At 44.5% G+C, this 26,832-nt stretch overlaps 1 protein-coding gene across 3 annotated transcripts; it reads right to left on the reverse strand.

Moving 5' to 3' along the window:
• Positions 1-469: 469 nt before the first annotated feature.
• On the reverse strand, positions 470-26,091 carry TEF (TEF transcription factor, PAR bZIP family member). 3 transcript variants are annotated; one of them, XM_090042940.1, is made up of 5 exons: positions 25,935-26,091; positions 13,173-13,496; positions 10,723-10,943; positions 9,806-10,017; positions 470-8,236 (listed from the first exon to the last, which is right to left on the reverse strand). In XM_090042940.1, the coding sequence occupies exons 1-5, from the start codon at positions 26,035-26,037 to the stop codon at positions 8,215-8,217; spliced, it is 882 nt and encodes a 293-aa protein (XP_089899066.1). In that variant the 5' UTR covers positions 26,038-26,091; the 3' UTR covers positions 470-8,214. The 3 variants fall into 3 exon arrangements, with proteins under 3 accessions (XP_089899066.1, XP_089899065.1, XP_089899064.1); XM_090042939.1 differs by lacking the exon at positions 25,935-26,091 and adding an exon at positions 20,026-20,313 and having other exon boundaries at positions 10,723-10,847; XM_090042938.1 differs by lacking the exon at positions 25,935-26,091 and adding an exon at positions 20,026-20,307.
• Positions 26,092-26,832: the final 741 nt, after the last annotated feature.

Raw genomic sequence — 26,832 nt, forward strand, 5'->3', positions numbered from 1 at the left:
AAAGCTTAGTGTAGTTAATCATCAATGTCAGTGCATCTGCTCTTTGGAGACCTAAATAAGTTCTGCTTCATACACCAGATACATGACTTTACTGGCACTCTGGTAAGTAGTAGGAAGACCAGACAGGTTGAGATTGTAAATACATATAGTATACACAAAGCTTCTCATTCTATATGTTCCTTGTCTTAAACTGTGATTGTAAAGATACCAGAAATACTGCAAGATGTTGTATTTAGTGTCCTTCAGGGATTTCAGATCAACCTTTCTCAGTGACAAATTTTCCTTGGGCCTCCTTGCACAAAGGGACCACCAGAAGTAAATACATATGAAATGCAGGGTAGAGGCTCTGATTCTGGAAGAGGATCAGCCCTTTCAACTTCCACTCACTTTGAGAACTGCAGTCTTTACATCAAGCATAATGTTACAAGTGCACGCATGTAAATTGTTTAGATGCAAAAAAGGCTAGATCTTTATATAGTGGAATATACATTTTATTGTTTTTTTACAAAGGAAAAAATACTAACAGAATTTAATACAGTCAAAACTTTACATTTTAAACTAAAGCATTTTTTAAAAAACAGGTAAGAGCAGAGAGGTGAGAGGATTTAAACTGCCCACATAATCCAAGCTGTTTTTCACGACTTGTAGATTTTATGGTTTGTTCATTTAAAAAAGCATAACAAATGAAAATATAAAAGAATACCAGCTCTGCAACAGTGAAATGCCCTTTCCTCAGACTGCCATTCAAGCACCTTTTTTTTCCCCACCAATCAGCTGCTGACAGGGTGAGAGTACAAAATGAGTAGACTGGGTTAGGGGATTACATATTTATAGCAGCACAATTTGCCCAACTGTTCTAAAAAGCATTATGGCTGGCAAATAGTAACAATCTTTCATTTCTGTAGGACCCTTCATTCAAAAGGATCCCCCAAGCACTTTGCAGACTGATTACAAAACCATATACAGGAATTAGTTAGACCACCTCCAAAATGGAAGCAGCTCAGAGATTAGACATCAGGTGCTTAATGTATAAAACTACATATTAAAATGGGGAATATTTTGCAATGCATAAAATATTCTGCCATCAAATTCATCTTTATAGTGAATGGGACACAGTAGTGTCACTTGCCAATCTAGATCATTTATAGCTTTTATCCCCAAAACAAGAGAATGTGAAACTGTAAGATTGAGCTCTCTCCAGCTCTCAGAACAAGACTTCGTCTCTGAAAGAGCCTGACAAGAACAGAAATCTTTTACATAATACTTAGCTGCTTCATAGTTAGGTACTTCACAGGCTGGGAATGCAACTTCTGCACTCCATAAGACAGGTTTTACCTTTGTTATTTTAATGGAACTCTGTAGCAGATACTGAACTGGAAGTCACTACAGTGCAAGGAAGGTGTTATCCCATGACAATGGTCCCCAGCGCTACGTAAAGACTCAGGGACAAAAACCACTCACCCAACAATCCACCCACATCCATTTCCCAATGCTTGCCCAAAATACCCATCCATATGCTTCACGTTCATTTAGATTAGACCAAAAAACCCAAAATAATAATTTGACTAGCTGCTGAAGGTTCCAGTAGTGCAGTATCGACTGAAAGTATACTCAGTTAAAATTTAAGTCCAATAAATTTCTCTCTGTATACACCAGGGACTGTGAGTAAATGAGCTAATCACGTATTTATGTAGGCACAGAAAATGACTGATGACAACTTTATCTGCTTAGATCACAGATGAGGTACAGTAATGGTCAGTAAATTCGTTGTGTGGTCAGTGACATGGTGCAGTCTGGCTGACGGGCACAGCCTGGTCTGTTTAAAGCAGGTCTGTTTTAGATAGCAGTCTAAAACTTAGTTTTCTGTTTTTCTGAACATGCTGTACTTTACCAACCAATTAACCAAAAGGAACCCTTTCCAAGCGTTAGTTACTATTATCAAATCAACTGTCCAGCAACTGGGATGGATTGACCAAGTATGGTGAGAATAGTTACTGAGCTGATGTTTGCAAAAAAAAAACCAGAGAGTTCTACCCGAGGGGAATCAACTCCTCCAAATTCTCAGCATCTCTGCTTGAATGGTTTATTATACATTTCATCAACAGAAAGCATCACACCTAAGCAGAATTTCACAACAAATCTCACTTGGTTTGATTTTTGCAGTTCTCTACAAAAAATAAAAAATAAATCCTAAAATCAAGCTGCATGAAGCATTAACAATTTTCAGATGTTGCAATGGAAGCACTTATTTCTCACTTCATAGGACTGCAATTGATTTGAGAAGTGTATTTACAAGTTTGAAGTTATACAAAATTCAGTATTCCAACAACCATGTTAATTGCCACATGGCAGAAAACTTCCCATAACCGTGTAGAAGACAAATCCTTCTGCTATCCCTGGACTACTAGCAAAAAGACACCTGGCTGCTGCGTTAGAACAAGGGAGGTGGTGCTCTCCCCTACACTAGGGGTCTTCAACAGGACATTGGATGGGCATCTGGCTGGGGTCATCTGAGCCCAGCACTTTACTGTCTATGCAGGGGGTCGGACTCGATGATCTATTGAGGTCCCTTCTGACCCTAACATTTATGAATCTATGAATAAGTGAGAGCTGCTATTCCATTTACTTGAATATACTAACCCCACCTCACCCTCAAGTGAGGCATGGTTCATCTCTACCAAGAAATTCAGGCAACTACACGAATAGAGCTCAGCATTACCAGCACCTACTGCCTTAATGTAATGGCCATAAGGAGCATCTTTCTGTAGTTTTTTTTCCAGTGAAGATAGCCTTTGCTCATGCTCAGCTGGCAAAACAAGGTAGTAGTGAATTTGGCTAGTTAAGAGACGTGTGAACAACAGCAACCATGAATTCTCACAAGAATGCAGTTCCACAACTGTGCTGACCGACTCTTATACCCATGCAAACTTCAGTGAGGGCTGTCAGACTCCATGTGGATACAGGGCTTACCCAACGCAGAGTCAACTGCACTCAGGTTGAATAATCTAGGAGTCTCAGGACAAAGACATTTTCTTTCATTCCCATTCTGCTTTAGATAAACAGATCCTGCCTCCCTGCTCGGAGCTGAGGTCCCTAGAGACCTACATTTCTAGATCTATTAATATCGTGCTAGTTAAAGCAATATCTATTCTCTCTACCCTATCCCTACCCCCACAAATTCTTTCCGTCTTCATTCTCAACTATGGCTTGTAAGAAAACAACCAGGAAAAGGGTGTTATTGTTGCTTATGCCTTCAGCATAAAACCAAACGGAGAGGATCTATATTACCCCAAAGTAAGATGCAAGGGGTTTGGTTTTTTTGCAATATCTTTTATTGGACTAATTATATATCTGGGAAAGATGGTAAGCTTTCAGGCAGAATGTGCCCTTCTTCAGGTCCCCAACATCAAAGGACCAATTCAGTTTCAGTTGCAGCATTCTGGTTCAGGCCCATATCTTGTCCTTGTCTCATTTCCCTCCTTTTCCAGTCTTTTTTTATTCTCTTTTCTGCTTTTCAACTTTGCGGGAAGGTTCCAGCAGATACAATATGATCTGCTTTTCTACTTTCCTTACAGACTCCTCCTACAATGTGACAGCTTGAATTTTAGAAAAAGTTTGCATTCTGAAATGACGCGTTATAATAAGTAACTTACTACTAAGCTAACAGATCACGTTGTGTCACAGGTGTTTATTTTCATATACATCTGTGTCACTGAGTAATTAAAATTACCAAAAAAAGGAAACAAATAGTTTTTTATTAGCATCTCTGACAATGTATAGTTAGACTTATATTCCCTTCCCTAACTTCTAGTTGTGGAGTTTGATTTATCACTATTATACTGGTAGGTGGTAAGAGGGATTACTGAAGACCAGGAAAACTAGCCAAGTTTTTGTATTTCTGCAAAGGAAAGAATATTTACATGACTATGAAAAATAAATGTTCATTCCTCACTGAAGATTTATCCTTAGTTTACTGGAAAAAAAAAATATTTAAATTACGTTAATTCATGTTTGTTTGAGAAGTCCAAGGCAAAGGAGGAATGCAAAGCCACAAAAACATAACATAGGCATACCCTGATTTTATAACACTTTGCAATATCTAAACCCTTCTTAAAAATCAGGGCTTCTGATCAAAAGCTTCAGTCCTACAGCACTTTGTAAGACGTAAGCAAAACTTGACAGCAGCAATGCTGTCATCAGCAGAAATAATGGCTTTCTCCAGAAGATAAAATATTTTTGCCACAATGCTTAGTAGGTTTACAGTATTCCTAATTTCTTTAGCTGCTGGTCCTTCATTACGTTTCATACCTTACAATGACTCTTTATCTCTAGCCTACTACTAACTGTAATGCTGAAAAGAATTACTATGGTTAAAATACCTGAGACTTCCAAACAGAACAGCAAAGAAATTAAATAGAAATTTATCAGCTGGGAAGACAAAAAAACAAACAGGAAAGAACTATAAAAAGTCGCATGAAATTTATAACATTTCTTCTGCCAACAAAAATTTCTTACATATTTCTTCACCCATACCAAACAGCGAAGACATAATTCATCAGATTGTCTAAATATTAAAAATATTTCACTAGCTTCTAAATTAAACCAAGTGATTGGAAGGAAGTCAGTTCACCCATGTTACATTTACAATCACAGGTATGTTCACCTGACCCCAGCTAAGCATGCAAGAGCATTCACCACTTCAATGTCAAATAAAACCTTAAAACCACCATACCAAAGCGCAAAAGGCTGCTTCCTATGGGAGTTAATAGCTGATTGGCCATCTAATTCAGTGGCAGTAAGACTCAGTATTAAGTTGAAAACTGAATTTATAGGGAATATTTAATGCATTGCTATTAGATGAAGATTTAATTCTTACTGTTAGATTGTGTGGGAGACTGTACATGAAAACAATGCTGTGTTAAAATCTTTTTCTGATACGTAGAATTAGATATCAGCTTTCAAAACAGACTTTCCCCAAACACTATTAACAATACATACATCTTGAAAATAACTATCAGTGACTGTTTAGTGACTTTTGTGAAATGACTAGTGGTTTCAGTGTGTTACCAGTGAACAGGTTACCATATCACAACCTACTGCAAATGGCAGCCTCTAGTGAGGCTGAAGACTAAACTCCGTTTTTCCTCCCATAGAGATGGTCCCTTTACATGAGGAATGGGGCACATGGCATGAAACAACATATGCAAGAAGGTTCCACAGATATTTCCCAATACTGAATTTGTTCTGTTGTTAAGGAACTTCTCATTTTAATGCTGAAATTCAGGAAAACAATGTGTCAGTCTTGTGGCCACTATGTTAAACGTGAAGAAGCTACACAAGTAAGATGGACATACAGTTATGTTATGACCTACAACAGTCATCTAGGATGACTGGTTATAAATTCCAAAAAGAATGGAAAGCTCTACAGCTGCATGCCTAACTTCCAAAAGACTGCAAAAACTGGAGGGGGTGGGGGCAGCAAAAAGGTGCCATAATCATGCAACAGAAACCCAGGACATGATAGAAATAGGTGTTGTCTGACAGATGAAGGAAATGATGGGTGGGAGTTGAATTCATAAAGGGATAAAGAGTCACCACAATTGTCTCAGAGATTTTGCTTCACAATAAGAAAATTCTCCAACTATAAAAATTAAGCCACAGTTTAGAAAACTATACTTGAGAGTGAGATAATCTTACAACACGCTTACATACCACAGCACATGTGATGTGCAGTCTTGTATACGGTTCTGCAGGGAAGTACATACATTAAGAACATTCTTCTCCAAAAGACAAAATTTAATGAATACTTCACTTACCTATTGCATAAATTTGTGCTGTAATTTGGAGAGCAAATGGGAATCTATACATCATTCCTATTACTTGAACACTATGTTCATAACATAGCACAATATACTGCAAAAAGTTTTATATACGTATTTCTTCTAGATGATGTCATTAAAGTTTATCAGAGTATCTTGCTGTCATCTAATTAAACATCAACTGAAACTGCTGAAGGATTTCAGAATTGTTCCTAAAGCATAATGATGAAGGAGCACAATAAACATCATTGTTCAACTGCCATACCCTTTAAGTTAATAATTAAAAAAATAAAGCCCACTTATCTTGAAACAATAAGCACAGCTGTCAAAAATAATAAAAATCAGAACCAATTAAATGGAAAGTTAAGATAAACGCAGAAAGCTGTTAACATATCTTACATGCATACGGTATCTATAAAATACATGGCAAGGCCATTTAACAAAAAATATCCTTCCCCTATCTATACACACACACCAAAAATGTCAGTCCAGTTCTGCAGTAATAGATCCCTGATATTCTAGGAATTTGGTTTTGGAATATTAACCTTTCTGAAGTTTAAAACTTTCATGGATTATCCTATGGAAACTTAAGAGTCCTAAGTTATAAGGCTATATACATATTATTAAAATTTCTTACTGGTTAGGGAGAAAAGTTAAAACAAGTTCTTAAAAACTAAGAACACAGTTCATTTCTGAGAATAGGTTACGCAGTACATTTGATGGATAAAAGCAGATTCAATTTTATAAGGGTTAGGCTGTGAAAAACTGATTACAATGTTGTTGTTGGGTTGTTGTTGTTTTTTGGGGGTGGGGTGGGGGGGAGGTTAAAGTTTGCATACCATCTGCTTCCACCCTACTGCTCCCTTTCTTCTTTATCTTTCTACAAGAAAGTTCTAAAGGGCAAGAATCTCTCTGATGAAGGCAAAGAGAATATTTATTCAGCATTAAAACACTTTTCACAAGTTTGTTTGCAACTAACTGAGCCCCACAATTAGGCACTTTTCCTGTTGAAGGCTTTTCAAAGCTTTTTTTTTTTTTTTTTAAATCAAGGTATCTGCTATTTGTTATCTCCTGGCTGAGAGGGTACGTGGCACAGACAACACCCTTCCCCCACTTCTGTGTTACTGATATTACCTTGACGGTAGGTGTAGCCCTACAATAATTCACTGGATGTGGAGTACTCCACTTTTACTTTCCCTATGGATATGTTTTTCAGCCTGGTGTTCAGGTAGACTCTTTTTTTGTATTAATGGTACCCTTATAAAGGGAACTTCCTTCCATTCACATCCTTTCTTTTCTATGTAGGACCAACTTCCCTGGAAAACTATCTACACTCTGAATCTACCACTCTGTGCCTGAATGTCTCAAGTTTTAGAATTACTTCATGTCCCAAAGCAGTCACTGGCAAGTTTGGATTCACTTGGGAAATAACAAAGTGGGGCAGGAGGGGGGAAAAAAGAGACAATGATGAGAAACACTGGCTAGCAGCCATGCTAGAACTTCAATTCAGTCTTAGTGGTGGGAGCATGCTGCAAGATAAGGGACTCAGCAGTGGAGATGTGCACACTTCTTCCCTACTGCAGTTCAGCAGTCAGAAAATAAATGTCTCGTTTTGTTGAGAACCTCCTAACAAGTTACACAAAGGGAGGAGTGGGCTCCCAACAGTATAGCTTATCAGGGCATAGAAGGAATTAGAGGGCTCTGGGAATTACAAAGAGCACCTGACAGGGTTTATTTCATTACTCTTTGGCTGACACACTTTGTGGTGCTTCGTCACTTACATCAATAAGTCTGTTGCATTTGTTCAAAACTTATGCATCCTAGAGTGCATCCTAGAGTGCTTTTCCTGTGGACGCCTCTGATTCTCCACTTACAGTACCTTGCAAGATGTTATACCTTGCCAGACTCCAACTGCAGCATTAGCTAAAACCTATTCAACTGCAGAGGGGAAAAAAAGTAAGTAAACATTTCAATTCTCAAGAAATAAAAGAAGTGCTTAAGATATAATTTTAGCCATTAAGTTAAAACTGCCCGCTTTCTCCCACTCAAGTGCCAAAAAAAAAAAAAGTTTACTATTTACACAAATTGTCAACAGACTGAACTCAAAAACATGAATTGAGTGTACTTGACAAATCCCCAGTAACCAACCTTACTGTAATTTATGGTTACAGCAAGAAAAACAGATATAAGAAAGCCATACACAGTATTAAGGAGACTTTGCACTTTTCATCATGCCCAGCCCTTGGTAGTTCAGATGGGGTACTTGCAAGCAGGCAGGGTCATCGTCAGTTGTTTGTGTAGGGATACCTCACAGATTTCACCATTCACTCTGAAGACAGGCAATTTGATGTGTGCTTTTTAGTTTCTTTGTTTTTAGAAGTCTTTAGGAGTTGCATCACTCGGAATCAGATAAGTCACTTTAAACAAAGCAAAGCATTAAGTGTTACAATTTATTTAGAATGTACTCCCCACAATACCACCACACACCACCCCATGAAAAGAAAAACCTCTCCACTAAGAGGTAAAATGTTAGGATTATCAAAAGGAATTAGACCTGCCCAGCATGAAAATGTCAGCTCAGGTCAGATGGGGGCAAACAAAACAAAACAAAAACGCCCCCAAACCTCAGTTCCAAGTAGAAAAAATATTCACATTTAGAGTGGGTGTGGCTTCTTGTCAGCTTGCTCACTGTACAAGGGACCCTAAAAAAAGAAAACTCTTCCAGAGGTCTAGAAGAATTCTCTACCAACTCAGTGCTAGGTTGTTTACAAACCTTCTTCTGAAGCACGTGGGGGCAGTTCCCAAGCATGTGGGCTTATTTGATCCGATAAGGCAGAACCTATGCTCTTTTGGCAAATGCCCAACTGGGTGGTGCCTATCTCCCTCACTTCCAAATTAAGTGTTGTGCACTGCATAATCAGCAGTTCAGGAAGAGGGAAGTCCCTCTTAGGGGAAAGGAGGAAGCAAGTTGCAGCAAGGGAAGTTTAGGTTAGATATCAGGAAAAAACTCTCTCACTAAGAGGGTAGTAAATCACTGGAACAGGCTACCCAGAAGGGTTGTGGACTCTCCATCCCTGGAGGTTTTTAAGACCCAACTAGACAAAGCCTTGGCTGGGATGATCTAGTTGGGGATGGTCCTGCTTTGAGCAAGGGGTTGAACTAGATGACCTCCTGAGGTCCCTTCTAACCCTCATTTTCTGTGATTCTCTGAAGAGCAATATATTTCATGGAACCCATTGCTCACAGTTCAGAAATCTGCTTGCCCACAGTAGAAGGAGAAGTACTGGATTTCTTTCCTTGCACCTCATTCCTGTGTTTCTGAAAACTGCCCAGAAAAATAACCTGCCACAATCTTTAAGTAATGTTTCAGAACAACGTACTTGCTGCACACTGGTTTACATAACGTGGTAATTAATCTGGGGGTTCTCCACACTTCTGCAGAAGGCAGGCCACTCCCATGCCTAAGAAGAGCACAGTGATGTCACGAGCCCTACCCAACTGGCATTGTTTTAACATGTAGGAGCACAAGTGGGAAAGGAATCAATTTACAATGCTGTCCAGCAGCACCCAATTGTATAATCAATTATAAAACTAAACTTAAAGTGACAGTACAAGCAAAAACAGGACACTTGGGCTATCTTTCCATTTAAAATGAAGATTACAACAGAAAGAAAAAGCCCTGTCCAGCCATCTAGATGGTTTCACTTTTATTCCCCTGAATGGAAGAATCCATTCTTTTGGATTAGCATCACCAAACACTCTAGATGTGTTAAAACAAAGTTGTAAAGATGGATGCTTCTTATGTTCTGGCAACACAGTTGTTAGGAAAGGGCCTGATCCAGGTGTGTCACCAGAAGTGGATCTTTGTTATAGATGCAAAATGACAAAGCCTCCACGCACACTATTTCTTGGGGTCTCTACAGGAGGCAGAGAGGTCTAAGAGACTAAAACAGGAACCCTAGCAATGAAAAGGAGTGTGTGCTTACAAGGGTCCATATCTGATTTCATATTTAGAGACAATGTTCTTGCATCTCCCCACTTCCTTGCGCAGTTCTGCCACCTCCGTCCTCAAAGCCGTATTCTCTTTCTCCAGAAAGGCTGCTCGGATTGTGATCTGGTTCTCTTTCAGCCGCCGAGCATCACGGGAGCGCTTTGCTGCCACGTTGTTCTTCTTCCGCCTCGTCCAATATTTTTCATCCTGAAGGAAAGAAGGGATGCTAGTCCAATTGGCTTTGAAATGCTGAACTGTCCCAAACAGGTACCCTTCTGCCCCACCATAACCACCTGATTATTGCCTGTACATCACTGCAGGACCTTCGGCAGACATGGTTCAAATATTAACTGAAATTCAGGCAACAGCATAACATAGGATTTTGGACTCCTGAGAGACTTTGGTTAAATCAAGGGTGCAAAGTGATGTTGAATTAAACAAGGGAACATTTCAGTTAGTAATCAAGAACAATTTCTTAACACTTAATTCTATCAGGCTGGGGCATAGTTTTCCACAGAAAGCAATAGATGTTCTGTTGCCTCATTAACAATTGAACTACACAAAAGTGTTGGCAAATAGGTACTGAAAAATACATCTATTCTGAGGAACAGCTTGCACCACTGAAGAAGGGAAAAGATGGCATGAACAAGCTGTGACATAACAGTCTTCCTCCCTCTAATTTCTCTGTCCAGGGCTACAGATCACACCTGCCCAGTAACTGACTCACTTCACTGCACCAAGCTAGCAAAACTGCAGTAGCCTTCCTATCCACACAAGAATAGCAATCAGCCTACCATAGACAATGCTCCTCACCCAATTCTGCAAGTATAGTACATTAGCTTTGCCCCAATTATTTAATAGATAAAAAAGAGCAATGCAAATTTCAAGCACAGCGTTATAACAAATACTTACCTTTTGTTCATCTGGAACAAAAACCTTCTTGGCCTTTTTAATCATAGGCTGTGGTTTCAGGTCCTCTTCGGTAAACTTGTGCTTGCGGGGGTTGAAGAGCTCACCACCAGGCACACTGGAAAGCACTAAGTCAGCAGGATCAGGGTTAAAATTCACCTCAACCTCAACACAGTCTGGATCAATGGGACTGGGCGTATCTCTTTCATTCTGTGGAGGGGCCTCTGGCAAAGGCAGGAGAACATCACAATATGAGAACAAGAGTGATGAATCCATGCACCCATATGCACATCTCTGTTCACTGTCTTACTGTATGCAGTATTTAACTACTATCATTTAGCACACACCTGAACTATCCTGGGGGCCACCCACAACATGGTGCATCTCCTAAAAGAGGCAGTGTCACAGCCCTGCAGTGATGCTGAACAGTGGAAGAATAGAAGCTGTGGTAATGCGTGCCAGAGTAATATACAATGGGAGGAAAATGGCACAACGTATTAACCACTCTCCAAAACAAAAGCCTTATGCACTTTGCTACACATTAAAAAAAATGCATTTCCCCCAGCACAGTGAAATGAGAGAAATTCACAGAACTCTAGCTGCCTGCCATTTTCTGCCTTGGAAATTCCCATGGAAACATGAGCCTATTCAGATATTCCTCTCACTCACTGTCTGGTCTGAAACGGACAAATCACTTTAAAAAAAACATGAAAAATACCTGTGTACTATAGATCTATATACAGTGTTCTTCCTCTTTGCTATATGGCAATATCATAACAGGTGGCCTGGGATAGAAGAGATTTGTACTGTGACAAAAATAGAGTTATAGCATGACCTTTAAGGACACTGAGATAAGCAGTGTATTATAGCGATCTTATGGTTATATGGTGTATTTCACAGCAATGGATGGCAAAGTTTAGTGCCAAAAAAGTAGGCAGATAAATTAATCTTTCCACCCATCAATAAAATTCAGCCACATCTAGGCTATGGCTATATCATGCAAGAATTTCAGAAAAGTAGGACCTCCTCTCCTATAACTAAAGTTTAACATAAAACATCAGACATAAACATGGAAGCTACAAGTGAGCATGCAGACAAGAAGCCAGCTTACAGCTCCTGTTGTAAGAGCTTTTGCTTCATATTATATACTTATCTGCCAGGTTTCCATAGGGTGGGGGGTGTCAGAGCACAGACCTCTTCTATAAATCTCACTCCCAGTATAGCAATGTACAGACTTATTGGCTATTTATCATATGGCATTCAAGTGTAGGACTAACCTGAGATTCTAGGCTCCTTCCCAGAGCAGGAATCAGAAGGTAGTTGGATTGCTAGTACTAATGCAGGGTTTCTTTCTTTGGGTAAGGACACACAACACAATTACCGCAGAGTAAATGACTCCCTGTTTTATTCCATAGAAATGGAAGAACAAACAGCTGTTCCAAACTACATGCCTTGCTGTTACTGTACCTGCCCATTAGGTGGCAGAGGAAATGGTTTACACTGGAAAAAAAAGAGGCTTCTATGGGATGAAACAGACAAGAGCAGTGGACACGACACATTGTAGTAAAGTTACTGCACATTTTTCAAAGAGTAACTTTACGCTGGATTTGAGCAAGGTACTATGTAGTACACATCATGTTTCCACTTCACTTTTGCTACTTAGTAAATGGATCATTTGGCTGCATCCTCTGTCTCTGCATTGCTACCACAAGTGGTCAAGAAACTTCCAAATAGTCCCAGGAACTTCCAAGTACCAGTAGAAACAGCCTCTCTCTAAAAATTAACATTTCATAATCTATGAAAATCTAACAAGAAAGCCTAACCCTCACAGTTCACTGGATGGATGTTAACTTATATATAGATGTATCTAAATGGACTGAATCACTAATGGCTCACAAGTACTTATTTGAAACGATTAAATCTCCAAGCGTTACAACAGGTACTTTCACAAGAATTCCAGCACTAGCCTATAAAAGCTGGAAGAATTACTGATAAAGGAAGGCCATTTTCTGTTCATATTTCAGCTCTTCTGATATGAAAAGGAATAAGAAAGTTTGAGGTGGAAGGGGTACAGGGGAGGGAGAAGGGATGGAGGACAATTCAGTTTGAGTTCTGGGAGGTTTGTGCTACATTAATACTTATTTTAGCTAGGCTGGTTCCCCAAGCTGTAGTATCAAGAGACAAAATCTGTGAACTGCTATATTGAATGTAAAGTGGTTAAATGGCAATGGACAGGGGCATTTAGACATTTTGGAAATGAGAACAAATATCTTCACCAAGATTGTCATGAACTGTCCCAGTGGATGAAACACTGTCAAAGGGACACAATTATATTGTTTAAGCTGCTTTAGCTAACTCTGGCATGGCAGTGATGCTTCTCCCCAGATTGAGGTGAGCTCTCTTTCCACATCACAATAGAAACCCCTCACATGGCCCCAAGTCATTTCACCCACCTGTACTTGAGGCTGCTTCTGACTGTTGGAAAACTGCAGTGGAAGAAGAGGATGATGGTGAGGCAGCAGATGCACTGGCACCCTCTTTTCCTTCCAGCTCAGCCACAGGCAAGAGGGGGTTCTGGTTCAAATCCAGATGGTTAGGGCTGGAAGGAATACCATTCTCCAGGAGAAACTCATCAAGATCCATGTACTCCAGGTGGAAAGACTCCCCATCATAAGGGATAGTTTTGTCCCAGATGGGAGGCATAAGGGAGGCAGACACTGCCATAGTGCTGGCAGCTGCTGCTTCATCCTCCTCGAGTTTTTCCTTTTTTTCTTTATCTGAAAGATACAAGTTACAGTCAATGTACACTTTGCAGTTTAGAAAATTAAAGCAAGGTTAAAGGAACAGTAACAGTATATCTTGGACTCCATCAGAGAAAGAAAACCCAGTAAGCACTGTTCCCACTCCATGACATGCTTATAATATTGGTTGGCTCAGACAAACATTTACATGAAACCCACACCTAACATGGAGTGCTTTTATTTTCCTGTAATGGCTGGACCACAAAGATTTACTAGTATAGGGTGTTTATAAAGTCCTTGTGAAACTTTAAACTTTAATAACTTTGGATATATACGTAACAGAAGCAAACTGTAAATGTCAATTGAAAGCATATTTCATTAAGTTTTTTTTAGCATAGTGTAAGGTATGCATAGGGTAAGAATCACAAATGCAATTCATGAAATCCCTCAGCAGCAACTGGAAAATGTTTTTTGAGTTGGAAAATCTAATTGGACAATGTATTATGAAAGATGGCAGTTATATTGAAGTCTAGAAATTTGAGCTGTATTGTGTTAAAACTTAATGAATTATGCTTTCAATCACTGTTTACAGTTTGCTTCTATCATGTGTATATCCAAAGTTATTAAAGTTTAAAGTTACACAAGGACTTTATAAACACCCTGTATACTAAAGTCTTGGAGATAACAGAGCTTTTAGCTTTGACAACAGAGACTCCAACTTTTAGAGTCTGAAAATGAATTAAAGACTTGACAATCTACCCTACTGTTGTTTAACTAAAGGGTGGCCAACCTGCCGCACCCATGCCCCAAATGGCATGGAAAGCCTCTGTGTGGGACACATAGTACACTGGAGAGGGGACAGGCAGCACAGTAACATATAAGGCAGAAAGCAGAGCAGCAGATTGGACAGGGAACAGAAAGCAGAGCAGCAAATTGGGCAGGGGAAGGGGATTAGAGTGGCAGTGGGGGGGGGCGGGGTGCAGGGCTATTTTGTAGCACATCTGCCAAAAAGAGTGGCACCCTGATCTGCAGCACCATGACTCACCAGTGTCTAGATTTTGTTGCAGTGATTCTTTAAGGTAAGATGTTTGGGGGATTTTTCTGGAAGACAAGGAGAGTAAGTGCAGAAGTAGGATTACAATGGAGGTCATTAAGAAAGCTTTGAAGGTAGTGAGGAAGTTTACTGTAGCATTCTAAGAAGATGCAGACAGAGAGCAAGGAAGAAAAGGGGTTTTCAGATTAGACTTGAAAACAGACAAGAGGCCTGTCTACATTAGAGACCTGAACTATCACAGTTTAAAGTACTTTTTTAAAGCATTTGCTTTGCCCTCACACAGTGCAACCTCCAACTATTGTTGGAATCGTTAATTGTACACTGCTCAAAAACATATACAATCTCCCCTGTGGGGAACTGTCCGATGCAAACCTGTAAAGTACATGGTGAGGTGCGAATATTTGGAATTTCCCCCTAGAAACAGATGCTTTATTTACTATGCCATGAGGCATACACTGTACCAAAAGTGCAACTGAATGTTTCATATTAGTACTGAGGCTCACAGGTGGTCTTGGGCAGAATCCCAGCAAAGAACTAGAAAAATGAACTCATCGACTGCTGTACTAATGACACTGCTTGGAAATTAAAGATGTATGTTCAAAACACTATGGCTTAACCGATGCTCAGTTCAAGTAAAATTTTGGGGTGAGAAGCATGCCCAATTACTGGCGAAGCAAGGGCACAGTGGATACCTGGGATGAAGAGTCACAGCTACAGAATTTCTACCAGACCAAGGATATCTTCTTCCTTCTCCTGAGGGGCTTACTAAAACAACAGCATCTCATAAGAGCTCCTCGCTCAGCAAACCTGCTCAGTAAAAAATAGTAATCCCAGGCAATTATTGCTTGATATAGACATTTCAGGACTGAATATCCAGAGTGGCCTGCTGGACTGAAAAAACAGACAGCAGTACAGGTTTATGTAGAAAATGTCATCTTGGGTGTAAAAATACCTCTGCAAGACCACTCAAATATTACAAACTGGCTTGTACTGTGAAGACAGACAGAATCAATGTTCTGATTTTATGCCATATAAACAATGTGTAATATTTCCAGGATGTAAACTGTGCTAGATCAGATAGGAGCTTAGATGTTCAGACAGGCTGGCAGGTTAAAGGGTATGATGCTCACAGCTGAGAACATTAGACTGTTCTGAAGTAGATGGAATACAGCAGGGAGATCACCTTACTGCAATCATTTTACCACAATAATCATTAAGTCCTGCCAAGACTTTTAGAGATCCTGTTCAAGGAAATCCCACTCTGATTATATTGACAGTTTGTCAACCATTACCTTCACAATGGAAGGACAGAGGTGGTATGTGCCTTTTTAAGGCTCAAAGCAAACAGAAGGTTTCTGCTGAACAGAAACACCACTGCCATGCAAAAAACACCTCCTGCATTATTTCAACCAACTGTACTTTGCTTCCAAAATAAATAAATAAATAAGTGTAAAGAAGAAAATGGTTTCATCCTGAATGAACCAACCAAGCTAAGAATGTTTACCATCCAAAGCTTCAAGACTAGCAGTCCAGATCCAGTATTAAATCACAAGCTTTTCAAGGACTCTTCATGCCAGGCACCATACAAGCATCAGCACAAGTGGACCTAGATCCTAAATAGGGATCTGGGCATTAATGTGATCACAATTGCTTAGTTTTGTAAATCCCCTTTATTCTGATTGACAAGGTAAGAAACAGAAACTGTAGATGTTAAATCAACTTGATTATTAAATAGAAAAACATCTGAGATCTAGCTTTAAAAACAGCACCACCACAGAACAAGGAACACTGCTATCAAAACGCACAGCATTTTTGTTATAACTTAATTAATATCATGCCTCACAAAACAGCAAAAGGGAGAAAGGAAATCTGAAATGGGTTTTTAGTGTATCCAAGTCAGAGACCACAGTGCTCAAAGGTATCTGTAAGATGACATATCCAAGGAATATTGCTCTGTTTCAAACTGTCACATTCTGTCTCCATGCAGAGCACACTGATGCCATTTATGGTTCTCCTCTGCAGTCTCTGCTGCCTTTCACAACCAGTTAGGTCTGCAAAGTCACCCTGCTGTTTTCAAGCTCAACCTGCTTCCAGTCTTCTTCTTTTCCCTTGGCCAAACCAGGTCCCATCCTTCTTTCATCTAAGGAAAGGGTCTTCTCAATCTTTTTCTTTGGTATAGGCTGTGAAACAGACATGTACTAGATACCTTATATGCCTTCTTTTAGATATGCTCTATCATCCCTTCTAACAGCAATATTACGTCTGTGTGTGTCAAACGTGACATGGCATGTATGAAGATAAGCTGTTTTCAGCAACAGTAACATTTATGCCACTGAATTTTTCCCACTGGATTTTTCTCTCTTCAGTTGATCTTTGATTCCTGCTGAACAGCCTCATGGAAGGCACAATACATAATAGAGAGCAAGATGATTTTTTTTAACACCTTGACCATGAAGGGATTTGCAGCATGGGATCCTTAAAATTAATTTGCTTCACATATTTATAATGTAACCTGATGGTGACACTACAATAACCCATAGGTGATGCATAGGAGGAGTAGGGGACTTCCCCACCACCACCCTGAGAGCAAGTGCTCTGGCCAGTAGGAAGCACACAGAGCACGTGTGCCCCCCTGAAACTGGCTCTACAGACAGCAGCAGCAGTGCCAGCACTTCCGCCACTGCCAAGCTCAGCAACTGGCTGCTGGGGGACCCCTCTCACCAGCTGGCCGCTGGAGGACCTCCCCACCCCCAGGTTGCGCCTCACTGGTGCCCCCCCAGATTCAGGAGGCACCAGTCACCCATGCAGTAACCTACAGTGCCCTGCTTCCAGAGATCCAAGGTCACCCTAATAAACTGGACTCTACAACTGAAACCAATGGTCCTTACCAAGCCAAATACCACTTCAGGTCTAGTTTAGTCCTACTGCCCCCAAGGGAAAGTGGACCAATTCATGAATTTGGGGTCAACATACAGTTCAATTCCAAAAGCCTATGCCAGGGCTATCCACATGCAGCCTGAGAGAGGTTAAGGTGAAGCAGGCAACCCCAGGGCCACATGGGCATGCAGCGCAGGGGGAGGGTAGAGTGGTACCCACAGAAGTGCACAGTGCAACAGTGGAGGGATACCTGCAGAGGCACACAGTACAGCAGGTGGAGGAGTAAGGGGGACATTTCTTAGCTTTGTATGACTCATGGGTGTGCAACCCCTTGCTGCTTACAAATTAGACAACACTGGCCTAAACCATTCAGCATATACCACTGATATGCTGGGTGTTTCTACATTTTTAGCTTTTTTGGATGCTATTCACAACTGTATTTAGCAGTCAGTGGGAAGTGAGCAGACATCTTTGTGCTTCCTCTCAAGAGCCAGTCTTTCTGCCACAACACATATATAGGTAAGTTACAAGGAGATCCACAGCTCAGGCATGATTTTGGTCACAAGAATGTCTGGGACTGGCTGCAGAAGACCATTCCCATTCATTAAAAGTGGAAAAAACAATGGCGTTTCTACAGAACAAGTCACAGTCCAGAAAGGATCCTATGCTCTGCTGTGCTTTCCCCAGGGTAGAGGAAGGGAATTTCTGGGTGTCCCATTGATGTTTAGTACCACCAGTGTAACCCATTTCCCAACAGCAGTTCCACAGGTTCCCTGATCCCTATCACTGTGTTGCTCATTGATGAACTTACCCCACCTCCCACACGACCATTTTATAGGGTACACTGGTGATGCCAGCAACACTTTATGACCGAGGTGTGGCAGCCCACTGTAAAAGGGACAGGATAGCTTTCCTGTGCCAGCAGATTAATTGTTATTCTCAGTCTTACTGAATTTGTTGTTAGGCTCTTAGTTTTGTCCTTGCCTTGGTCAGGGCTGCAACTGACATACAGACTGGCTAGAGGTTGGAATGCCTTCACATACAGCAAAGGTTCTTCAGTTGATGAGATCCAGCCCAAGGTGAATACCATCCATACCACTCAGGAAGATTAGGAAGTCTCCCTCAAGCCAGCTAGCTACATAATTACATGGCAGCTTATTTGCAGAAGGCTGTTTCCATACTAGTGCATAGCCTACACAAAGCATGTGGTGCATCTCAAAAAGGTAGCTGCTGATGACAAGAGAGATGATATTACCCAAGAAGAACACAGGCCATTATAGACAAATAACAGATATCCCAGACCCAGGCTCTGCAGTATGTTCAAGGCAGGGAGCAAAAACAACTTTTGCCCAGAAACGGTGAAGCTGCAGCAATGTCAACACCTCAGCTGTCTGGTGCTGTTTACATTCAACTAGTGAGAGCAGAAATCTCCTTAAGGCTCCTTTTGAGATACTGGAACTAAAACAGCACTGGCAAACCTTTTAAACATCAGCAGCTGTATGAGAATGGTTTGGAGTCTTTAAAGTTTCTTTATTTTTAATAGGATGTGGACAGACCAAAAAGGAAAGAAGCACAACTTCTGCTGCCTAGAAGAGCAGCCAAAGCCTGACGTAACTGGGAAGGTCACCAAGGCAACGCAGATAGAAGTGAGTCCATAGAGGACTTTAAAAGCTTGAGGTATTTAAACTCCATCTCAAGATGAACAGGAAAGATTCTCAGAAGCCAATGGCCGGAGGCAGCAAAATCAAAGCCTGAAGAGCAGGAGGCACATGCTGGGGGTTGGAAGGCAGCTGATGTTTTAAAACTTATAGGAAGGGATGGTTGTGCCCAAATCCTCAAGTTCCAGTTCCACAAGCTACCCCTGCCTCCATGCAGGCAACAGGCTGCCTGTCCCTCCTCAGGGCAAGGCCCTGGTGTTTCCTGCTGAGCTACCAGCTTGGCTTCAGTTACTGCAATATTGCACCTTTCTGAGGGGGCAAGAGGGGAAGTTTTCCCTCCTGCTGCCAGGCCTTCTGCTGTGGGCCTGGAGGCAGCGGAGGCACATGCCACCTTGCAGCAGTCTTAGGGGTGTTGGCTGCAGCCGTGCTGGCGTAAGGACACAGGCAGACAAGACTCGCTGGGGAAATGTGACCTCTTTTAAGACGCTCCCCATGCCTGAAGAAGGTGTTTGTGCCGGAAAGCTTGCAGAGAACAGTTTTTCCAACAACTCAGCTGGTCTAATAAGAGAGATCACATCTACCCACAGAGCCCTGTCTGCCTTGCAGCAGCAGCAAGAACCCAAGCGGCTCCGAGACCCGCCACGGAGACAGGAGCTGCAGAGCGGGGGCGTGCGCAACGACCACTGCCGCCGCGCAGGCGCACTCCGCACCCCCTACTACTCAGGCGCCTGCGCAATAGCGCCGCGTAGAACCCTCTTCCCCCCCGCGTGAGGCCCCCAGCCCAGAACTCGCGGCAGGTGCGGCGCCCTGTGACGCCGAGGGGGCGGGGCCCACGAGCTTCGCGCTCACCTGGGCTGACCCCGGCGAGGCTCCGCCCCCGGCCCGCGGGCCCCGCCCCCTGCCCGCTGCGACGCGTCCTGCAGTGACCCCGGGGAAGGAGGGGGCGCGAGGAGAGGCACCGCCGCCGCTCACGCACCGAGCCGGGCGTCCCGCGGCGGGTTCTCCATCAGCTTCTTCAGCACCAGTGGGAAGGCGCCGGCCAGGCCCCGCTCCGGCTGCGCGGCGGCCCCGGCGCTCCCCGCGGCTGCCTCCTGGTGCGCGGCGCGGCCGGGCATGCTCCCCGCGGGGGGGGCGGGCGAGGCGGGCTGCGACAGCTCCCACGGACTCACCGACACACCGGAGGCGGCGGCAGGCGGGGAAGCGCGCATGCGCAGGCAGGCTGCCGCTCCCCCCTCCCCTTGGCACTCAGCAGCGCGAGCTTTTTTTTTTTTCCTGTCCCCGCCCCTCTCGCGCAGGCCCCGCGCTGTGATTGGGTGAGCTGCTCGAGGGGCGGGCCCACGGCGGCCGGGCCCCCAGCGCTGGCGTCAAGGGGCAGGCGGGGACGCTCGCTCCCCACCGCCGGGCACGTGCGGGGAAGGGTGAGAGGCTCATTAGCATGGCAGCCCCTCCCACGTCACCACCAGCTGCAGTTTCTTCCACTGGCGCGAATCGGAGGGGAGGGGGGACCGAGCAGGGAGCGGGTAACGGTAGCCGGCGCGGTGCGCACGCAGGGGAGGCAGCCAATAGCCCGTTAACGGTCGGCGGCTCCGACCTCCGGGGGGGAGGGGCTGGTAGCGTCACATCCCGTCCTCCGCGCGCTGTTTTCGGGGCCCGGCGCGACAGACTGGGCTGCGCGCATGCGCACGTGGCTCTGCTGCCCTCGCGGCAGCCACGTGCGGGCGTCGGGCGGGGCAGGGATTTCTCAGCAGCGCTCAGCAGTGAAGTGAATGCCAGTGGCTGCTGGGGTGGGGGGTGGTCCCCTGCCTTCTGTTGATTTCCCCCTCCCAGCAAGAGTAGATGAGCCCCCCCCCACCACAAGAGAGGGAGCCTGGGGCAGCAGTTGTGGGGTGCTTTGGGCTCTGGGTTCCAGGGCTTTTCAGCCTAGGGGCCTTCCACTGCCAGTGCTGCTACTCGTGACTCCTGTTTGCGTGCCTGCCCTGGCAGGAAAAGAACTAGGGGCCTGGCCTTAAAGCTAGTGGACACCCTGCTTAAAACAAGCAAAAGGAAGTTCTTTTTCACACAAGATGTCCTTATGGCGTGGAGCTGCTTGCCTCCAGGTGTCAGGGTGGCTGAGACTTTAGCTAGGTTCAAAAAGAGATTGGACAAGTTCCTGGAGGAAAAGGGCATGGGCGGCTCCTGGGTGCAGGAGTTGGGGGCACAGCCTCCAAATCAGAACTTCCTTCACCTAAATGCTGGAGGCTGCAAGTGCGAGAGGCGCAGTGAGGGAAACTCTGTTCTTACCAGATTACCTCTAAGCACCCACTCCCAGCCACCTGTCCCCTGACCCAGTACAAGGCAGTTCTTATCTTCTTTCAAGGCAAACCCAGAGATTTCAAATAGGAATCCAGTCTGGTAAAAAGATTCTAACCAGTTGTGATCTCCCCAAGTTCTTTGCAACAGAAAAAAAAGCTCTATTATTTCTCCATAGACAAAAAATGGTGAAACAGAGCTGGCATTTTTCCAAGGGGTGCCTTGAGTCTAGAAGGGTTGAGAACCACCGTCTGTCAGACACACCCTGGATGAAAGACAGGGCAGGGAGGCACAGTAACGCAAGGTGCTAGCGTGCTGTTTGAACTGAAATAAAATAATAATTATAATATCAAAAGCTGTCATCATAAGAATTCCTCTCCTAAGAACAAGCCTCTGGGAAAACCAAAGCAAACCCAGCCTTGAGATACTGTAGTGCTACTGCCTAGGTCAGCTAATGTAGCTGTTCAGAGGATATACTGAAAAGCATCATGCCTAACTCAACAATTCTCAGCTGGATCAAGAGATCGCATACCTAGGGGACTGGATTTGGTCTCCTGGTTCTACAGCATAGCTGTGCATGCTGGATATAATGTTGCTAAACCCTTGGAAGAAGGAAGAGACTGTATTTCAAGGGCTGCAAACAGTTTCAAGTAACAAAGGGAAAATGGTACCACATTCAGAGATATAGGTTCAATATAGCAGTACTGAGGAGATGGAGGAAGCGCCTCACAACAGTGTAGCATACGGTGATCAAGAGCTCTAGTTTTTTTTTAGTGTTAGTGATTTCATGCAGCATTCCTGAGAATACATGTAATTGATGCAGGAAACATGCACCACACTTACTACATAAGTTAAGGGAATAGCACTTGCATGCAGTCTTTGTTTCCAAAACCTCAACACAGCTAAGTGCTGGAGATGCTCCTCAAAATCTCAGCTGGCAGAATTAATACATTCATAGACAAGGGTGATATACATTTCAAATATACTCTTCTCTAGACAGAAAGAGTATCTCCAGAAATGCTGGGCATTTCCATAGTAATGTCAAAAATAAAAAATAAAAATACATCCCAAGCATTGGAGGGCAGTAGTATCCATACTCAAGGCAAACCACCCCATACCCATAGGAAGTACTTCCATAACTCAGCCAAAGAACTGCATTCCTTCAGCATGGTAGATTATCTTTTAAAAGAGGGAAGCTCAATTGTGCATTTTCCTGAGTTATCTATGACTACAGAGTTCCCTCCCACAGGATCCAAGAGCTACCTCAAAATGTAACCCCTTCCTGTCCCAGTTGCAAGGTACATTTCTTTGAGTTGGTGGTCACAACACACATCCTTCACAGTATATCAAAACAAAGGACAAACCAGTAAGAATTTCCCCACCCCAGGGATAGGAACAGAGAAGGCAAATGTAATAGGTGATAGTTACGTTGTTTAATACATCACTGAAAGGCACCCAGCTAGCATGATGCACAGTACAAGAAACTAAGCAGAACCAGACTCATGTCAAATGGATTAATAAACACCTGCTACAGATTCTGTTTGGTAAATGAATTGTACGCATGGCAAGTCTCCTTTAGCTTGTCTGGCAGAAAAAGAGAAACATATACATAAAGCAGATGCAGTATACCATATGCCATTAAGCAGGAGGCAATGACCATTCACACCAGACAAGCCCCAACCCCACCCTCCATCACCCCTACCCCATATCCAGATCTAGTAGCTCTAGAAAGGGAAACTGGACTGTAGGAAAAGTTTCTTCTTACTCTTCTTTCAGGTAACAACGAAAAACTCAGTGTGAAGAGACCAGAAGGAGCAGAACTGGAAGGAGAAAAATACCAGGGGGATTCAGCTGAAGGGGTGTCATTGTGCCCTTGCAAACTGGGATCCAGTCCTCATTTTTGCTTTCCACTATTTCACTTTAAACATGCTGTTTCCCCTGCCCCACAGCAGGAGCGATTTTATAGTGTGAGGAGCCTAAATGCCAATGCTGAAGCAGTTAATCAGTGCCTTTCTCCACTCCAGATCCCCAAAGCAATCTAGTCTGGCAGTGAATTTACATGTTCTTCCAATACCACTAAGAGAGGTGATTAGGCTCATTCACCAAACTTCATTACTTTAAGGTCCCAAAGCAGCCACTTACAATGCTTTTACTTAAGACTGACATCACCCACTGCTTGTTTCTCCATACAAGCTCATAAGATGCTGAACATTATGATTGTTTAATTTTGTACAGTCATAGCCTTGTGACTTTTGCACATGGGCAGTTTGACTTACATAATACTAGTCACTTGTGCAGGTAGGAGTATGTGGGAAGCTGCTTGTGGGATCCCTTCCACTGCATGTTGTCTGGGTGTCACATACTTGGTACTGCCTGAGACAGTGATGAGAGGCTGTTTTGTGACTTTTTCCTTGGCCTTCTCCTGAGATTAGATATTCTAATCACCAACAGAAAAAATGGATAGGTGTAACAAACCAGGAGTTGCTGTACATCAGCCATACCTTCCTGGTTCACTGCAATTCTACAGTGCAAGTGGCACTCAAGTTTAATGCCAGTTTCTCTTGCACTGTGGTATTAAGAATGGGGATAAAAGGCAAGGAGGGGATTGTATTTGGCTTTTATATTGAAAAGTTTGTGATAGGGAATTCAGCTCCAAATGAGGAGAGGTAAATCCCAGTTCCAGTGCAACAGGTCTGTAAATAAAATACCCACTCTAGGCAGAGTGGGTGTGTACACTCACCACTACCAGGAGAATCACTCTGAGAGTACAGCATGTGCAAAATGAGTGTCTGGGGTCTAACAGATTGGGAGAAGCATGTGGTAAGGGCCTTGAAAGAGGCTCTGGGCTTGCCAGGGTTGGTAGATGTACCATATCCCCCTCCCCCAAATAAAAAGGCTCATCAAATTAAGAATGGATTTTTTTTTCTCTAGCTCCTGGAAAACAGATTCTTTTTCCCAGCCCTCCTCCAGTGGATGATCTGCACTGGGGTGCCTCGGGTGTCCCTGGTGTGGAAACCAAGGATCTATCAAGCCAAGCTTCATCTCAGCTACAAGGACCTTTGTACCAGTGAAAGTACCTTCCTCCTTCTGCCACAACTGCACCCTCCCTTCCAAGGCAGCTTTTCATCATGGCATGAGACAGCTGAGAAACAGGTCCTGAACATCCAGCTCCATAACATACAAGAGGCTGATGGTTGCTTGAGGTCCCAGCAGGGGGGCAAAGGAGTGAGTTCACACCAAGAGGAACTGAGAGAATAAATTAGCACTAGTTCCAGTTAACCCCTTTGTCATCACAGGTACTCCTATTGCCTCATGTGTCTCTTCAATCTAGAGCTACTTTTATTCAGTACCAAACCCTTGACTCCCACCAGGCCCTCGTTATCCCACAAACCCCTTACTAAGGGTAGATGCCCAACAGCCATATGTCGCGAATGGCTTTTCTGCAGCAGGCTGCCTGCATCACAATAACCCTTTGCTACCATTTCACCGTGGCAAGCAGTTTCGCACAACCCACAGTTCAGCAAATACAGGCCTTTACGAGGTCACCAGGCACATGTTTGGACTTGACTGAGGAATGCCTTGGTGCTTCTAACAGCACTCCCACAACACTGAGCAACAGTATTAGCTGCAAGCAGAAAGTAGCTGTAACCTCCCACCTGCAGATGGGAAGAGGGAGGGGGTTGGATGAACAAGCAGGGTCTGGGAGGGACCTCCAGAGGTCATCTTTTGTAACAGGACCCATTTGTAAAAAGACTGATGGCCAGTCCCCACCCAGCACCCCACACTCCCCACCCACTGCCCCCAGCATGGGGCAGGGGGTGGGTTGTGAGGCAGCAGGAGCCCCCAAGCAGCCCCTAGCAGGCTGGATCTCTGCCAGTCTGCAAGGGAAAAAACACTGTTTTTTTTCCCCTCTAGTTTTTCTCCTTTAAAGGAGAATCCATGTTTAAAGTTTGTTGATCCATTTTTTAAAAGTTGGCTCCCACCCTTTAAAACATCCTTCATACAAGTTGAGAAACCTTGATCTAGTCCGACCCCTCCCTGAGGCCGGATGACCCCGCACCTCCTCCCCATCTAACTACATATGCAGGAGGGACCGTGGGAGATAGCTCCCACCTGCAGAGGGGAGTCGGCGACCCCCCACGTCCCGCGCATCCAGCACTGGATGTCCGAGCCCTCCCCGGAGCCTAGACGGGTCCCTCTCGGCGCCCGGCGACTCCAGCCACAATCAATGCCCGGCCGGGCCGGGTGGAGACGGGACGCGCATTGCACAGCCTCACCCCAGCGTTCCCCTGGTCCACGCACGGCAGCACGACTCGCCTAGATGCCCGCACCACCACGCGACCCGCGGCGGGGGGCGACGGTCCCCACTGCAGAGCTGGAGCCTGGGGCCAGCGACCGGGGAGCGACTCCCGGCCGTTGCCCTGCCCCGTCGGCCCACGTGCAAAGCCTGAGAAGCCCCCGGACGCGGGATCGGCCGCTCGGCGCTTCGGACACTGGCTCTCCTCTCTCCTGCCCGCTCCTCGATACGCCCCGAGCAGGCACCCGCCTGTCTCTGCAATCCCAACGAGGTGCACGCGCGTTCACCCCCCGTCCTACCTGCCAGGTTGCCGGTGCCGGGCAAGGAGTACTCCAGCAGGGACTTCAGGACTTCGGGGAAGTCCATGGCTGCAGGGGCGCCGCGGCTGCTGCAACCCGACATTGCCGGGCGCGAGGGGCTTTGATGGCTTTAATGGGAGATGCGAGAGCGCCGCGGGAGGGAGGGGAAGGGGGGGCGGGGTGCTCGGCCCCCGCCCCGCCCCGCCCCGCGCCGGCCAATGGCGGCGCCGCCCCGCGAGCGCCCCGGGCTGAGCTGCCCGCCAGGATAGGCGGCTAGGGTGCGCCGCGGCCAATCAGGGGGCAGAGAACGGGGCTAGTTACCTAACGTTCCAAGTCCTGAGGTGTCTGCGCGCTTTTCCCACCACTGCTCGCGCAGAGCCTCAGAGCTAGTCACAGATAGGCGCTGTACTGTACCCCAGTGGCTGCCAGGCCCAAGGAGAGCCCCTCTCCCTGACATCTTTCCATGCTGTTTATTACCTCCCCTCAGGTACACTCCCTGGACACAGCGGCAGCCCTGCCATGCTGCTCTGACACGGGTAATACTGGGAACAGGGCAAGGCACCCGGGTTCCCCTTCAAAAATCTCACTCTTACCCATCTTTGCCTAAAAAAACAGAACACAATAAAATAAGGAGCATTTGTCTGCAAAGGCACCGCAAAAGCTGATCCAAAAACAAGATGAGCAGATGCCATCCTGGGTGATGGAGTGGAGGTCTTTAGAGGTAGTGAAGGGCTTGTTGACTTCTTCTGTGGGAAGTTAAGCGTGAGCATAAATGTTTCCCACTTCAGTGGCTAAAGTCCTTCCTCTGATGTCACCTGGCTCTAGAGGGGGAACAGATCTGGCTGTCCTCAAGTGGTCTCCTGAACCTTTCAGAATCCTGTTTCTGCGGCTGCATGGG

The sequence above is a fragment of the Crocodylus siamensis genome, chromosome 4 (assembly GCF_052110815.1).
Source record: "Crocodylus siamensis isolate JL-2025a chromosome 4, ASM5211081v1, whole genome shotgun sequence".
Classification (NCBI taxonomy): domain Eukaryota; kingdom Metazoa; phylum Chordata; order Crocodylia; family Crocodylidae; genus Crocodylus; species Crocodylus siamensis.

Excerpts from the sequence above, each read along its gene's own strand:
- TEF (XM_090042938.1), bottom strand. The coding sequence starts at position 20,257 with ATGCGCGCTTCCCCGCCTGCCGCCGCCTCCGGTGTGTCGGTGAGTCCG. Across the intron at positions 10,944-13,172 it reads AGAAGCAGCCTCAAGTACAG|AGGCCCCTCCACAGAATGAA; the intron begins GTGGGTGAAATG and ends TGCCTTTGCCAG. Across the intron at positions 10,018-10,722 it reads TTGTTCCAGATGAACAAAAG|GATGAAAAATATTGGACGAG; the intron begins GTAAGTATTTGT and ends TCTTTCCTTCAG.